Source organism: Onychostoma macrolepis, chromosome 01 (assembly GCF_012432095.1).
Source record: "Onychostoma macrolepis isolate SWU-2019 chromosome 01, ASM1243209v1, whole genome shotgun sequence".
NCBI lineage: Eukaryota > Metazoa > Chordata > Actinopteri > Cypriniformes > Cyprinidae > Onychostoma > Onychostoma macrolepis.
Window position 1 is genome coordinate 40,901,617 of NC_081155.1, and position 16,105 is coordinate 40,917,721.

The 16,105-nt window shown below is 34.6% G+C and overlaps 2 protein-coding genes across 2 annotated transcripts; both read right to left on the reverse strand.

Moving 5' to 3' along the window:
- Positions 1-774: 774 nt before the first annotated feature.
- Positions 775-13,085, reverse strand: ube2f (ubiquitin-conjugating enzyme E2F (putative)). Its single transcript, XM_058774422.1, has 10 exons — positions 12,900-13,085; positions 8,874-9,023; positions 5,888-5,917; positions 5,318-5,383; positions 4,861-4,928; positions 4,216-4,286; positions 4,023-4,080; positions 3,416-3,448; positions 3,250-3,312; positions 775-3,028 (listed from the first exon to the last, which is right to left on the reverse strand). Exons 2-10 carry the CDS (start codon positions 8,989-8,991, stop codon positions 2,978-2,980), a joined length of 558 nt encoding a protein of 185 aa, XP_058630405.1. The 5' UTR covers positions 8,992-9,023; positions 12,900-13,085; the 3' UTR covers positions 775-2,977.
- Positions 13,086-13,206: 121 nt separating this feature from the next.
- si:ch211-93g23.2 (uncharacterized protein LOC100005086 homolog) lies at positions 13,207-16,006 on the reverse strand. The gene is made up of 6 exons (XM_058774421.1): positions 15,750-16,006; positions 14,927-15,087; positions 14,371-14,584; positions 14,108-14,211; positions 13,787-13,924; positions 13,207-13,473 (listed from the first exon to the last, which is right to left on the reverse strand). Exons 1-6 carry the CDS (start codon positions 15,858-15,860, stop codon positions 13,377-13,379), a joined length of 825 nt encoding a protein of 274 aa, XP_058630404.1. The 5' UTR covers positions 15,861-16,006; the 3' UTR covers positions 13,207-13,376.
- Between the last annotated feature and the right edge of the window lie 99 nt (positions 16,007-16,105).

Below are 16,105 nucleotides of genomic sequence, written 5' to 3' on the forward strand. Positions count from 1 at the left end.
CATACAATGGATTTCAGTAATACTACTGATTACAAAATTTTCTATCATTCCATAATATGTAGGCTTAAAAAAAAAAAAAAAAAAAAAAACTATTTTGTAAATTTAGTCATTCAGTGTATACTGCACAGCATGCAGTAAGCAGTGCATTGGTATTCAAACACAGCCTTAACACTGGATGCATACAACATCTGAACAGATTTTAAACATTAGGCATCATAAACTTGCTGACTTTGTAAATGGTTTAGAGGAAAAACTACCTGACTTTCCTCCAAAAAGTCCCTCCAAACACAAACTCACACAAAAATGTGCCTTGTTGCTAGGAGATGCATGACAAATGAAAACAATGTGTCCTAAAATCGGCTTGAAATATCAAACGTGTTTGATATGCTCCAATGGGATAAAATCAAAGTTAAGAAATCAGAGTCTGTACCCATCATGTACTTCATGATTTTCTGTGGAATCTGTCAACTCTCATCTGCAGACAGTTTCTGACTTCTGGCAACCAGCGTCAACTTCTCCAAACTGCAAATCTGGACAAAAGTCATGCAGTGTATTCCAGTCTTTAGTGAGCTGCAAGCCTAGACAGCAGTTTGAGCATCATAGGTGAATTTGCATTAAATTATGTCCAAATGACATCTATATAGGAAGCTCATTATGTTTTGAGAAACAGCCAATGACAAAAGACTCCCAAATAGCCAGTATGTGAGTATTTCTTTCCAAACACAGCCATAGTGAGCTCCCTACCCAGGTAACAGGCAAATTCACATTATATAATTCCCAAAAATGTGTTTCAGTAGAAAGCTCACCAAGTTCAGACCCAGCCAATGTTAATAGACACATACAGAGACAAAGCTACACATTTCATGCTCTTTTCCACTTATAGCTCTAGTGGGCCAACTACCTAGACAGTGCTTTTGCGCAAATTCACATATTGCAATGCCTAAAAATGTTGTCTAGGTAGGCGGCTCACTAGACCAAGACAAAGATAAACTCATAAAAAATTTTTTTTTTAAAAATGATAAAGTGCAAACTGTAAAATTAAGCACAAATTACTCAAAATCTTTACTTAGTGGTAGAATTCTTCTTTAATATACTTTACAAATGGATATACACCTCTAAGGAGAAAAAGAAATCAATTTAAATAAAGTAAATCCTCACTAATTGAACAGGCTTTATGGCTGAGCAGTTCAGTAGCCCAGTGCATGCTACCAAATCAGACATGTATTAAAATCCCAGTCTCTCCCGCTCAAACACACACACACACACACTTTCACACAAACACAGTACAAGCATACAGATATTCTTGTGTACATGCACACATCGGTAAAGCTGAACATGTATACACTGACAAAAATGCATACGAGAGCAAGAGTGAATCTCACAAAACCAGTCCTGAACATGTTCGGGTCATATTTCACCCAAACATTAAAAGTAACATGAAATAATATTTTGCTTTTTTGTATTATTTGATGATAATTAAGCATAGTTTTGACAAAATACTCACTGCCCCAATGCAGGAAAAATTATATATTGTTTAAATGTGGGGGAAACATGCTTAATTTATCTTAAAAATAATGTCTCAACTCAAAATCTTTATCAGCACATCTTCATTATATGCAAAATAGAGTTTCTTGTTTTTACCCTTTGACTTTTGGGTAAAATGTAAGAAAGCTCATTTCCACCACGGGATTAAAATAATAATAATGATAATAATAATAATAATAAAGGAAATTGTGACTCTCCCACAATTCAAACTTTCTCGCAATTCTGAGTTTCTTACAATTATTATGTTCTTATGTTTTTAACCTCGTAATTCTGACTTTTTTCTTAGAATTGCGAAATAAACTCAATTCTGAGAATAAAAATCCAAATTATGAGATATAAACTCACTTGCGATTACCTTTTTTATTTTTTTATTCCGTGGCAAAAAATGAATAAATCAATAGAATTGCGAGATGTAAACACAGAATTCAGGGGGAAAAGTCAAAACTGCAAGATATAAACTTGGAATTACGACAAAGTAATTCAGAATTCTGACTTTTCCCGCTCAGAATTCCGACTTTCTCGCAATCCTCAGTTTATTTATTTTTTGCATATCAAGTCAGAATTGTTAGATAACAGGTCACAATTAAATTTTTTTCATTTCGTGGTGTAAAATGGCTTCCATAAAAATTTGACCCGGACATTCATGAGATTCACCCACAAACACCTCACGTATTTGAACTGAAACAGTTTCATAACTCATTCAGAGGCACCCACAGATATTTTGATATTAGTGCGTGTGCACATGTGATACAGAGTAGTCTGATAACTGCAGTGATTTTACATGAAGGGAGGTGCCAAGTAACAAGAAATGGCTTTACAGAATCCGCTCGGAAACCCAACGACGTATTCTGCGGGACATCAGTGCTATATGTTTTTGCAACTCCTCATTGGTGGACTCCTCCCCCAGAGCGAATGAACCAATGGAACTTTGGGATTTCTATGACATCACTTATGAACAAATTAATCTCAGTGTTTGTAGGTTGTCAAGTTGAGAAGAAGCAGGCTGCAGAAGTTGGCTTACAACGTGTGTCCAGTTATATGTGGCAAAAAACACAGAGGCACTAGCATAGGAGGTGACATCAGAGAGGTTATATGTCCTCATTTTCATGATCACCATCTTTGTACTTCTTTTTCTTTTCTTTTTTTTTTTTGTGTGTGTGGGGGGGGTGGGGTGGTAAAAGCAAACTTGATTTAGAAGAACCTGCATGAGTTTCTGCTTCAAAAAACAAAAAAAGCCATCGGAAATGGACAGTAAGGCCCACATTCCCCCCTCCCAATTCTTGATCAGGGACTCGCGGCTTCATTCATTACGCATTCTAACTTTCTTCTTTTGCAAGTATGTTTTAATAGTTTGAGATTTTGTCTCTGTTGCAGTCTGGATCGACGTACATCTGCAAAGTCACATGCATGTGAGTGTGGCTCAACAGAGACATCATCTTGCATAGTTTTTGATGAAGTCCTGAACTTTGTTCCTGAAATCCTCCTAAAACAGGAAGCATTAAGGAAATTGATGGGTTTGGATGAAACACACACCTGCAAATGCTCTGCACATAGGGCTGGGCGATATACTGAGCATTTTTTAAATACTATTTTGTTGCCAATGTACATAATATCAGGATGATTATATTTAGTTTTTCTTTAACCAATACATTCTCAAAAAAAATGTTGTTTGCAAACATGTTTAGATGTGTGCTGGTGCTCTACCTTGTCCCGTAAATGATGTTCTGCTGCATCTATATTCAGTGGGTCATCAAAGTTAAGAAGATCCTGTGAAAGAAACAACACATATGTTGGTCTTCCCACTCAAGGATGATGATTTTAACATTTTAAAAAAAAATGTATTATCCAAGATTGTTCCATGTGTACTTACAGTGAAGAGTGAATTCAGTCCCCATACTACATCCTAGAGACAAAAAAAATAAATTGGTGGAAAAATACAGATTAGCCATTTACATTTACAAAACATTTAACTTGAGCGCTGCAGTTTTTTGAATGCTGTCATGCACAAGACTCTGCAAAAGATGTGAGACATAAGCATAGTCCTCAAGACATTGGTCTAACACATTTACATAGAAAAACAATGAAAAATCAGGGTAGTGGAATGCAAAAATGAGCTCTCTGTGAAAGGCCCCTAAACACACAAACAAAAAAAAATGATTACTTTTTTGTAATAAATAACCAATTAATTAAATATTTATGTATACTTGTTATATTTTGCATTTTCTAAAGAAAATATAAAATATTAATGCTGGAAAAACATCACAAATTAAAATGATGGTTTAAAAAGCTGTTAACCCAATTATTTTTTTTAAAGTATAGTTATTTAAGGGCATATGAAAGAAAGAAGGAAAGAAGGAAAGAAAGAAAGAAAGAAAGAAAGAAAGAAAGAAAGAAAGAAAGGAGGCATTTCTATACAGTTCTGCCTAGTAAACACTGTAATGAATTTTTCCAAGATGCATTACAAAAACACAAATTACCTTTAGAGTACGAGTGGGTGCCCATCCAGTACCATCAATTGAATGCTCTCGCAATAAACTTGCAAGAAATAGAAGAGATTTTAACATGAATACAATATCATTTAAAGAACACAAATACAGCTGTCAAAATATTCAAAACAATCTGGAGTCTGATGCATTAAAACGTGAATAAACGACAAATACATTTGCATACCTCAGACAGATCTCCCCAGTTTCTGCAATGTTTGGATGCCATATTCGAGTCAAGCACTTGACTCTGGGAGGCTGTGGAAAGCAGAAAGGAAAGCAGCCCGTTTTCTAAAATTGTATGATTTTAATCACTTCAACTGAACCAAAAAAGATATTTTGCAGATTGTCCAAGCTCTTGTACAAGTAAAACAAAAATGAGCAAGACAAAAAGCGCCATCCAATTACAATAGAAATAGTCTGTAAGATGAATTGTAGGTTTCATTTAAATTACTTCTACTCGCTTATTTAAGCTATATAATCACTGTATAAATGCTATGCTTAATGCCTTTTGCCTCAGTAATATTTCATGATTTTGCTCTAAACTTGGATACCAGGTTTGAGGGTCCATGTCTGGATCTCTGCACAGCCTTTACTGGGTTATTTCAGGTGCTCTGATGTCAAGGATGTATTGTGTTATATATGTGTGCATTTGCATGGGCACGCTCAGGCTGCTGTTTTATTGAATTCAGACACTGCAGAGCATCAGTAATGCCCGCAAACATCTATTTAACTGGCCCGCTTACAAATGGCCTAATAAAATCATCGTAGCACTGCGAGTGAATAAGTGTGGCATTACCTCATTACTTCATGATATGTCACAGGCACTTACCACCATATTATAGGCTTCGGGAACTTCAATCTCAAACTGAAACTTTCCACCAAGGTAATAGCCTTCATCTGATGAGGTGTTTTGCAGAAATGTAAGGTTATATTTTCACTTGCAAAATAGATAACATTTGACAGATACTTGCAATGAAAGAAAAGATGAGTAAAGGACTATTTACACAAAGAGCAATGTGAAAAAACAATATGATATGAAAATTGCAAATGATTTTTGTTTGTTCCCTCTGCTGGTTCAGGACTCATAAACCAAAAGATAATATCTTACTGCTTCATAACGTTATGTGAATGTAAAGGGCATACAATGTTTTATTTTAAATAAATGTGATCTGTACGCATAGACCTTAGGTATGAATAGGTCAGGTAAACTTTTTTACACTGTTCAACAGCATCTGCATTTAACAGATGTTTACAATTTAATCTTTCATAATAGAGGCCAGACTTACCTGGTGAAATGGACAACTGGAAGTGACAGAGTTTGTTTTCATCAGGAAACATTACTTTACAGGTATCTGCAGAAATGTTTAGAATAAGAGTTCATAAGAAAAAAAAGAGAAAGAAATTAACATCTGCATTACAGCTGACAAGTCCAGACAGGTTTGTAGATGTATGAAAGAAAGAAAGAACGTTAGGGATGCACCTTTAAAACCAAAGCAATGCCAATAATTATTTTCATGTTGACAAAAGAACATAAAAATGAATCGCTAAAAATTAAAACCAATAATTTTAAGTGAATTTAGATAATCACAACACTGTGTGAAAATGTACACTTTTTTTTTTTAATTATTGTTCAAATTGATTATATTATTGCTTTTTAAAGACAAATGACAGCAAATGTTAAAAGGTTAAAACAATAAATATATAGACACATACATACAGTCTTTATTCATTTAGATTTTTACTGTCCTTTAATCAATAATAATTCATAGATTTAAAATAAATGTATTAAAGTAAATTTAAACTATCATTATATTGTGCATCCTTGGAGCATAAAAAAATGACCTGAGTTTACTCACTTGGAAGGTTAGCCTCAAGTTCTGCAACCTCTGTGAACAGATCAAAGCATGAGTGTTGTTTAGTACTGATGGGTAACAAAGACACTTATAGAACCAGCTTTTACTAAGCGGCACATGAACAGATTTTTTTAGAATGATTATACTCATTTATTCTTCTCTGAATTTGTTATTATTGGAACTATGGTCTATGAAACGCAGATACAAGACACCGCTCTATCTAGCTTTATATGGCCACCTGCATTCTCACGATACCATCTCTAAATGTTGAGTTTGGGCGGATCCGATGGCCTCACTGATTCAGAAAATAGACTGAGTGTTTGACTGTGGATGGGAAGTGCTTTTTAAGCTGCTGGTAATGGCATACAGACTCCTCCTCTCGGTCTGTTATAAATAGAGTCTACTGCTCTCTAGGCCTGTCACGATAACAACTTTTTGTTGTGCGACATATTGCCCCAGAAATAATTGCGATAAGCGATATTATTGTCATTTTAAAGACCATTTTATGTCACTGAATATATAATCATAATGTAACAGCATAATAATGCAAGAAGGCCTACACACTTCCAAATGACAACAAACTTTTAATTCTAAAAAATATTTAGATCATGGAAATTAAGTATCAAAATATTAGATACCTTTAAAAACTTGAATAAATATTAAATAAACATTTAACAAAAAGTGCAAAGTAACAAGTAGAAAAAAAGAAAAATGCACAAAGAACTTGTATGGAGATTTTTCCATCTACAGATTTTTCCCTGACCTTCTTTTCTTTGTAAATTAAGGGTGCACACTATTGCTGAAAAACACAATCACTACTATACTACACAATCGCTGTCAGATGTCTGCATGCACAAAGGCACAGACTCCTAAACGAAGCCATATCTGCAGATTAAACTTTTTTTGTAGAAGCAGTTTTTAAACTAGCAACACATGACTACACCACGTTAGGTACGAGAAGCTGCAAAAGACACAGGCGCAAGTGGAATGTACAAAACATGGTGACATTAATTTTTAAGTAAATATAATGGGCGATATATTGCGTCACCAAAAATTACTGAGGTCATGTACATATATTGCGCGATAAGTCGATATATTTATTATTGCGACAGGCCTACTGCTCTCCTGATCTGACCTGCATCACATCACCTTACACCAGTTTACTGGCACCACAACTCCCTGCAGACAGTCACCGCAAAACACAACTCAACTCATCACGCTCTCCAGATTCAGACTGACCCTACTCATTCAAAAGAGTCTGGCACAGTGTAATTAATGATCCAGTTACAATGTATTGAATCATGATAGACACACAGAACAATACATACAACGATAGATAGATAGATAGACAGACAGATAAATAGAATAATAGAACAAACGATAGAAAGAATGACAGAACGATAGATAAAACAATAGAACGATAGACAGATAGAACAACTATCTATTGACAGAACGATAGAACGAACGATAGATAGATAGAAAGAATGACAGAATGAACGATAGATAGAATGATAGATAGAACGATACAGTGCCCTCCAAAAGTATTGGAACAGTAAAGACAAAATTGCTCTGTTGGCTGTGGAGTCAAGACATTTGCAAATATGATGAAAAGATGAATATGAGACAAAACTACAGAATGTCACATTTTATTATTGGGTGATTCAACACATATATATGTTTTACCAGCTAAGAAGTTCAGCACTTTTAGAGTTTCATCCCTCGATCTGATGCGAGCATAAGTATTGGGACAGTTGCCTCACAGATCTTTCTAAGTGATCAGCTGTGTCCTGTTGCATTATTTCTTCAGATATTAAAAGCAGGGAATGTGTCGTATTAGTTATATCCATTACTTCTGCATTCTGAATCTTACATTCGATGATGACACACACAAACCAGGATGAAGATGAGGGAGCTGACTTTGAGAGAAAAGCAAGCAATTTGGATGCTAAAAGAAAAGAGGAAGTCAATTAGAGCTCTAGCAAAAACAAAGGGCATGGAGAAATCAAGAGTTTGGAAACCACCAGCGACACCAGCAACCAACAACGACCTGATTGGCTGAGAAAACAACAGTAGTTGATGACAGACAAATCATAAAAGCTGTGAAAATGAACCCTAAAAGACGTGTCTGTAAAATCACCAACAGCTTCCAGAAAGCTGAGGTGATGCTCTGACAATCTACTGTCCTCAGGAGACTTTGACACAGAATTGCAGATGCTACACAGCAAGATACAAACCTCTGACCAGCTCCAAAAATAGAAAGGCAAGATTAGAGTTTGCAAAAAAGCACAAAGGTGAACCAGAAGAGTTTTGGAACTGTGTTTATGGACCGATGAGACAAAGATGAACCTTTATCTAAGCGATGGGAAAGCAAAAATGGAGAAAAAACGGAACTGCAATGATCCCAAGCATACAGCCTCATCTGTAAAGCATGGTGGAGGTGGTGTCATGGCATGGGCATGCATGGCTGCCTCTGGAACAGGCCCTCTCAACTTTACTGATGACTTAATGTATGATGACAGTAGCAGAATGAATTTGGAAGGGTACAAAACCATCTTTCCTACCAATATTCAAGAAAATGCCACCAGATTCATTGGGAAGTGCTTCATATTGCATCAGGACAATGACTCAAAACACCCTGCCAGTTCAGTCAAGGAGTTTATAAGAGCAAAGAAATGGAAAGTCTTAGATTGCCCAAGTCAATCTCCAGATTTAAATCCGGATTTAAATTCCAATACTTTTGGAGGGCACTGTAGATAGATAGATAGATGGATAGATGGACAGATAGATGACAGAATTATACAATGATTGAACGAACGATACAATAGAACGAACGAACAAAATTTTTTGTGGATAAAATCATGTCACACAAACCATCCATGCCTAATTCGACCGTGACCCTATCAGAACAGACTGAATATCTGGTCATGAACCACTGCTCCAGTGCCATGATCCCAGCAGACAGGAGGAGTGTTTGGTTAGTGACTGGTACCTTTGATGAGCAGTCGATCTCTGATGGACACTCTATGAGAGGCATCGTTTGAGCCTGCAGGGGTCCGGCCGGCCCTCACACCCTCCTCCCTCTTCAGCTTACTGGCTAACGTCAGCATACCAGCAGACCAACATACACACTCTCATACACCTGTGAGAAACACAAACACACACAAAGATGGGAAACACCAGGGTCATTTTACTTAACTAAATGTAACCTTTAAATGGCTGAATAAATGCTAACTAATAAAGTAAATGCTAACTCAATAAAAATAAAAAAAATAAACCCATTTTATTTCAACTAGCTGCCAATAAGACATTACTCATTTTCATTTAGTTTAAATTGATGTACTGAAACAACAAAAACTGAAATAAGAAATGAATTTTTAAAAAACTATAAACATATAAACAAAAACTAATAAAACTTTAAAATAATGTAAAATATATAAATAAAAACTAATTCAAACTTTTAACAAAAAGTATAATAGTATCTCATTAATGCTAAAATAACACTGGTTAACACATTCATTAAAATGACTTTGTATTAGGGCTGCTCGATTATGACAAAAATCATAATCATGATTATTTTGGGCAATATTGTAATCACGATTATTAGTAGGCCATATGATCAAACTTTATATGAAAGATTTATTTAAAGATAATGATATATATCAAATATATATTTTCTGTAAATAAGGTTGCTATGACATATACATTTTAGAGACCAGCAAAATGTCACAATTCTCAATACCACAGCAGAATACTAGAGTAACTAATATTAGTTAAAAATAAAACAAAAAATGGTCCTAAGAATTATTGAAATTGTAATAAAAAAGCAAAGGAATACAATAGAATAAAAAAAACATACAAATGAAACAAACTGTGCTTTAAGTATTATTTTTTTTAATGCAAGTCTAAAGTATTCAGTTAACAGCCTAAGTTAGAGAAATTGAATAACCTAATGTAAAATAAAACGGCATAGTCTTCACTGTAAGCATTAAACTTCCTTTGTTTCTTATTAAAGCTACAAAAGTCCTTTAGTAGAGAGCAGTGAGTGATTTTGAATTTGTCTTTTGTTGTTTAAAGGGGTCATATAATATAATAATCACAAAGACAGGCATCTGAGATCGGCTCGATTTGAGAAAGGGGTAAAGATTTTAGTAGATTTTTTTTTTTTAAAAACACTGGTTGGCTTTTTATCATTATAGGGTGGTTGTGTACACACACTGCCAACACACATTTCGGTTCAAACAACTTGTAAAAGTGCATGTAGCATTACATGACCCCTTTAATTAATATAAAGCACACAGTGGCAGCAGGAATATAGCCCACTGTCACGTCAAGAGCTGCATGGATCCAATTTACACGTTTTTTCATTCTCAACTCTTTACTTTCATATTACATAACCGACAAGGGTTTACTTGAATAATCACTAAGCGTCGCATTTTGACACATTTTTGCTTGTATTTGACCTTTTAGGTGCTAAAAGATGACTGTACATGTCCGTGTTCTGTTCCGTCTCTGAGCGCATACACAGTTCTCTTTCACGCTTTTAAAAACATGAATAAATCTAATCAACTAAAATAAATCAAGTACGTCCCATTTTGGAAATGTCTCATTGCATGATTTTACTGATTTGCAAGAGAAATCGGGCTTATATGGAGGAGTGAAAGCGCACCGCTGGAAAGGGGGCGGAACGGAGCGCAATAATAGTTTTATATCGATTACTGTAATTTCATAATCGTTGGAGGCCGAAATCGAAACTGAATTTCGATTAATTGCCCAGCCCTACTTTGTATTGTTATTTTAATCCACGTCATCTGACTTCATTTCTGTTTGAGACACAGAAACCACAAATCTGCAAAAGCATTGTATTACTGAAGCTTTAATTCCCTGTTGTCGTATAATAAAGTAGGCATGAACTTAGGGCTGGACGATATGGCCAAAATTGATATCACGATATATTTCTTAATTTCGGTCGATACGATATAATTCCGATATCAATATGAACACTATTAAAAAAAGCCTCATTAAAACTGCCAAGAATGCCCACAACAGATGTCTGTACCAACGAACTAATGAAAAATTAATTTGCCAAGTCTATGAACTCCTCCTATAAAACTATATAATATTTAGGGGGGGGACTGCACAAATAAATTAATGTTCACCTTTTATTTATATTTAGCCTTCATACAAACATGAATTGTGAAATCACTGTCAAATAAACATCTCAGACTCACCTTATTAATATCTTTAACTTCATCAGGCTAACATACACTACCAGTCAAAGGCTTTTGAACAGTACGCTTTTAGTTTTTTAAAGAATTATTTTCTGCTCACCAAGCCTGCATTTATTTGATCCAAAATACAGCAAAAACAGTAACATTTTGAAATATTTACCATTTAAAATAACTGTTTTCTATTTGAAAATATTTTAAAATGCAAGTTATTCCTGTGATTTCAAAACTGAATTTTTAGCATCATTTCTCCAGTCACATGATCCTTCAGAAATCATTCTAATATTCTGATTTGCTGCTCAGAAAACATTTATTATTATGTTGAAAACAGCGGAGTAGAATCTGATTCTCTGCCAGTAGGAGGCGCTTTGAGAGCGGTAGAACTAGCGGTTTCCCCGGTAACGGCTGTAATCTAAGCAGCTCCGCTCGTGAACTCTACTTTATCAGATAAAATGAAAATGCCATCAAAACTATTCTGAAGACAGTATGTTCCCTTCAGAGATACATTCACATAAATCACCCGCTTTTTGAAACGTGCAGTGCTCATGTTTATTCAACAGTCAAACGCCACAAATAAATCAGTGTATGGGAAACACTGGTAATGTATATCGAAATATCGGAAATGTGTTTAAAAATCATATAATTTTTTTTCAATAACGGTGATATCGCGATACATATTGATATTGAATTATTGTCCAGCCCTACATGAACTTTTCAGAATAGTATTTTGTATTATCTGTTTGGAGTCAAATGGAATACAGCAAGAATACTTTGTAGAAACACGCAATTTAACAAGCTATGAATGAACAATAATATGAGTGAACCGGTAAGGTGTGAACATCAATTATAATTTATTCAGTTTCACATGTTCTTTGTTGTCTGAAACAAGCAGCTACTGTAATGCATTATTATAAGCAACTGAGTTTGCAAAGATCATGTAAACTATATGTCATCAATAGCAATTAACGCAATTGATTTAGAACAGGCTGCTTTTATACAAACAGCAAAACCACACTGGAGTTCAAATAAAGCATAAGGCAGTTATTTTGTATGGACTCACATTACACTGACCATTACTTAAACAACAACAAAATGACACTGAAAGAAAAACAAATTGCTAAATTTTACTACATTCCCATTTTGTATACAACTTAAATTGCACACAAAGGACCAACAGCTCTAATGTGGAAGAATCAAGTACCATGGTATTACCATGTTCTGGTTTACACGGTAATAGCATGTCACTAATATGAACTTCAAACACCAACATTTTGTGGACGTGTACAAGGGCAATACCATGTTTTAGAAACATGTACTGTGTCAATACCATGGTATTATTTTAAGTACCTTGGAACGACATGTGAATAACATGGTACAGGAATTGGGTAATCTGTCCGTACAACTATATAAATCAAAGTATCATGGTATTACCATCTGTTACTATAACCTGGTACCGCTACAGCACTTTCTGTCCGGGAATATTAAAACTCTTAACCCATTTCTATATTGTAGAGACTATAATGAGCGCATCAGACACAGATGTTATGAAAAAAAAACAATACAAACTTCCATAATCATCAGTTACCGGTTTGGTTTGAGGCGTTATTTTGCTAACATGTTCATTAGCAACTACACCTTGATTTCCATTGCACAGTGCATTATTTATATCGAAACTGAGATTAATATCTTGTTATATAGTGAAACATAGGGGTTAACAGATCTTTACATTCATAATACAACTCTAAAAATGTCAAATAACTCGGCTGCGATCGATATTACACTTAACTTACCTGCCGCTGTCAGAGTCACTGAACTGCCCTGTTTACACCATAATCAGGATACTCAAACTGAATTTCACACAGTTTCCCCCCAAATAACTAATAAATAAAAGACGCTAAATGTCGTTAAAAGAAATAGAATTGAGTGGAATGCTGCGCAGATTAGTTCTGCCGAGTTTAATGATTTCCGCTGTTTGAGCAGTTTAGAAGCCGGAAGTTGTTCCGTTCATCCAATAAAAAGTCCGTATGGAATCAAAAGCCACAAAGAAGATTTCCGCCCTTTTTTTGCAAAGCAACATGAAATAAGAGCACTATATCTATTTTTCATGTTCATAGAAACAGTAAACTCATGATATAATAATGCAAGTTTTATGTTAAGTGTTTATTGTTCAAATTTTTTAGAACAAAAATAAAACACAAATGCTTTATTGTTTTTAGAAATATTGAGAGGCATTTTAAACAGAGAGGGTTCTGTGGGTTTGAAATATTTTAGGATTTCTGTGGTTTAGAGGCTAATAAATAGAAATATTTCACTATCACTGTTACTTCTGTGTCAGTTGATGAGGCTCCCATTGCTTCCAACAACCTGGAAAAAAAAAAAAATAATAATAATAATGTAGAATAATAAAAATAAAATAAAATAATAAAATATAATTGAATAAAAAATTATTAATTACAGTATGCTGTTTTATAAATATTAAAATTTCTGAAATACGTGAATTAAAAAAATGATAATGTGTTGACTTGATAATGTGTTGAAAATTATAATGTGTTCACACAACTCTTGATAATCTAAGTATGTTGATTTAATTTAATGCGTTACATTGGAGCAAATTCATTGGCTACTGCTTCTTTCAGAGGATGATTTTTGATTTATGAGCTGAGACTGTCTGTTTTACCGGTCTGTGATGGTCTCAGACAGTCTCTTGGCCTCAACAGGATCTTTCTCCAGGAAACCTTGATAGGTAGCGAAGGATTCAACCAAGCCAATAAACCCTGACAGTGACATAACCATCCGACACATCAGACATTCATGCCTGAAAACAAATACAGGAATTCAAGTGTCAATCTATAAAATATTTTGCATGACCAAGATTGAGTCTTTAAGTATTTATAATATTATGCTGTATTCTTAACAATTTAAAAGTTTTTTTAAAAAAATATATATTTTTACAGGATTATTGCAAAGGTACTATGCATGTAATAACACTCACACTTACCATTCTTTATCATCGTATGACACAGAGTCATAGATCTTCTTGTAGACCTCTAGGGAACTGGATCCTATATAAGCTTTCCGAAAAGGGTGCAGGGCTGCATAGAACTGTGAATCAAAAAATACAATTTACACTGAAGATCTCTAGTGTAAGGATATTCGATTAAAATAAAGCAGCAGGTCACACATGGGTTGTCTCATGTCAAGAATTTATAATGCAGGTTTCCTGAACAACAACCCATAAAACATTTTGTTGGTTTATTTAACCTCTTGGCAGATTTCATTGAGTTTGGAGGTGCTTTCTCCATATTCCAGCTCAAAATCCATGGTGTAGCTGAGCAGAGCGAGGCAGCCTCCTGGCCTCAGAATCCTGTCTGCCTCCCGCAGGAAGCGTGGATGGTCAAACCAGTGAGCGGCTGACATGGATGTAACCAAGTCAGCCACATCGTCCTCAAAGGGCAACTCCTCTGCAGGGCTCCGTCTAATGGAGTGGGATAAACAGAGTTATAAATAGTGGGATAGTGTAATAGTGTAAAAAAAAAAAGAATAGAAAGAAAAAAATAAGGAAAATATATTTTTTAAAGTGTATGAATAGAATTGTATAAAGAATATAAGATTTTTAAAATAATACAAAAATAAATGAATACTCATACATAAAAAAATACTAATATACGTAACATTACATAATAATAAATACTATAAATAGGATTTTTTTTTTTAATGTTGGGTGAATGGTAGCCTACTGCCAAAGCACTTTTTTAAATGATAATAAAATAAAGAATTGTTTAGGTTTATATATTGTTATCTGTGTTTATGTAGTTACCTGTAACACACATTTGGTGCATGCTCTTTGGCACTAGCTATCTCCAGCTGAGCTGGACTGACATCTGTCCCGACCACAGTGAGAAAGTGAGGGGCGAGATGCTCAGTGCCCTGTCCTGATCCACAGCCCACATCCACTGCCAGATCAAGATAGCCCTGGATCTGTTCAGAGAGGTAAAACAGAGTTAAGCTGGTTTGTTTTAAAAAGATGACTTCAGCATAGAATTTGAAAACTTAGAAGAGAACTCTGTCTGAATTCTGTCATCATTTATTCACCCTCACGTTGTTCTAATTCATATTATTTTCTTTCTTTTAACATAAACCAAAAGAAGCCCAGGCTGCTCTTTTGCATGCAAGACATTAGTGTTATGCTCCAAAAATACCAAAATAATTTTGTTTTGTAGTATCAATATTTATTGTCTGTCAATATCTATTATTTATTGTCACATTTTATTCATATACTTATTTATTTAATGTTTCATTAAAGCAGTAAATGCATCCTTGAATGTGAAAAATCCCAAAATACTTAGTCAAAAAAATTAAGGTTTTATTAGTTCACAAAAATTTTAAAGCAATAAGTCACTTATTCATACTGACTATCTGCTGTTCTTTTGCATATACTGACAAATGAGATATAAATCTAAATTAGAGCTATACAGCAGGGTCTGTGTTTCACAAGCTGAACAATGATACACCTTGTTTTCACAGGTCTTTGATTCTTTTTTAAAGTTTAGCCTCAATAAAGACAAATGAAACACTGCTGTATGTACATAAACTGCTGAGTCATTCTGACAAAAGTTTTTCCAATCACACATCTCACATACTCTCTTTCGAAGGAAATTCAACACTTCATCTAGGAGTTCCTGAGGAGGAGAAACCCGGTACCGCTGGTAAGATTCAGCATGCTCTTTCCCCTCGAAATGCCTCTGAGCCATTTGCCTCTTCTAGAGCTGCTTTTAGTCAAAAGTAACCGACCAACATGAGACTAGCCTGCCCCTAGAGTTATTCATTAACACAATCACATTTACTGTATTTGCCTTTTAACTCTGTTCTTTCAGGACAATCTAGTACACTTTTATTCTTTGTTTGTCTTTTAAATCAATGGCTTCATAGCAATGAATTACTTTTTTTTTCCATTTTATCTTATCCCTAATAATATATTTTTTTTAATAAATGTTTA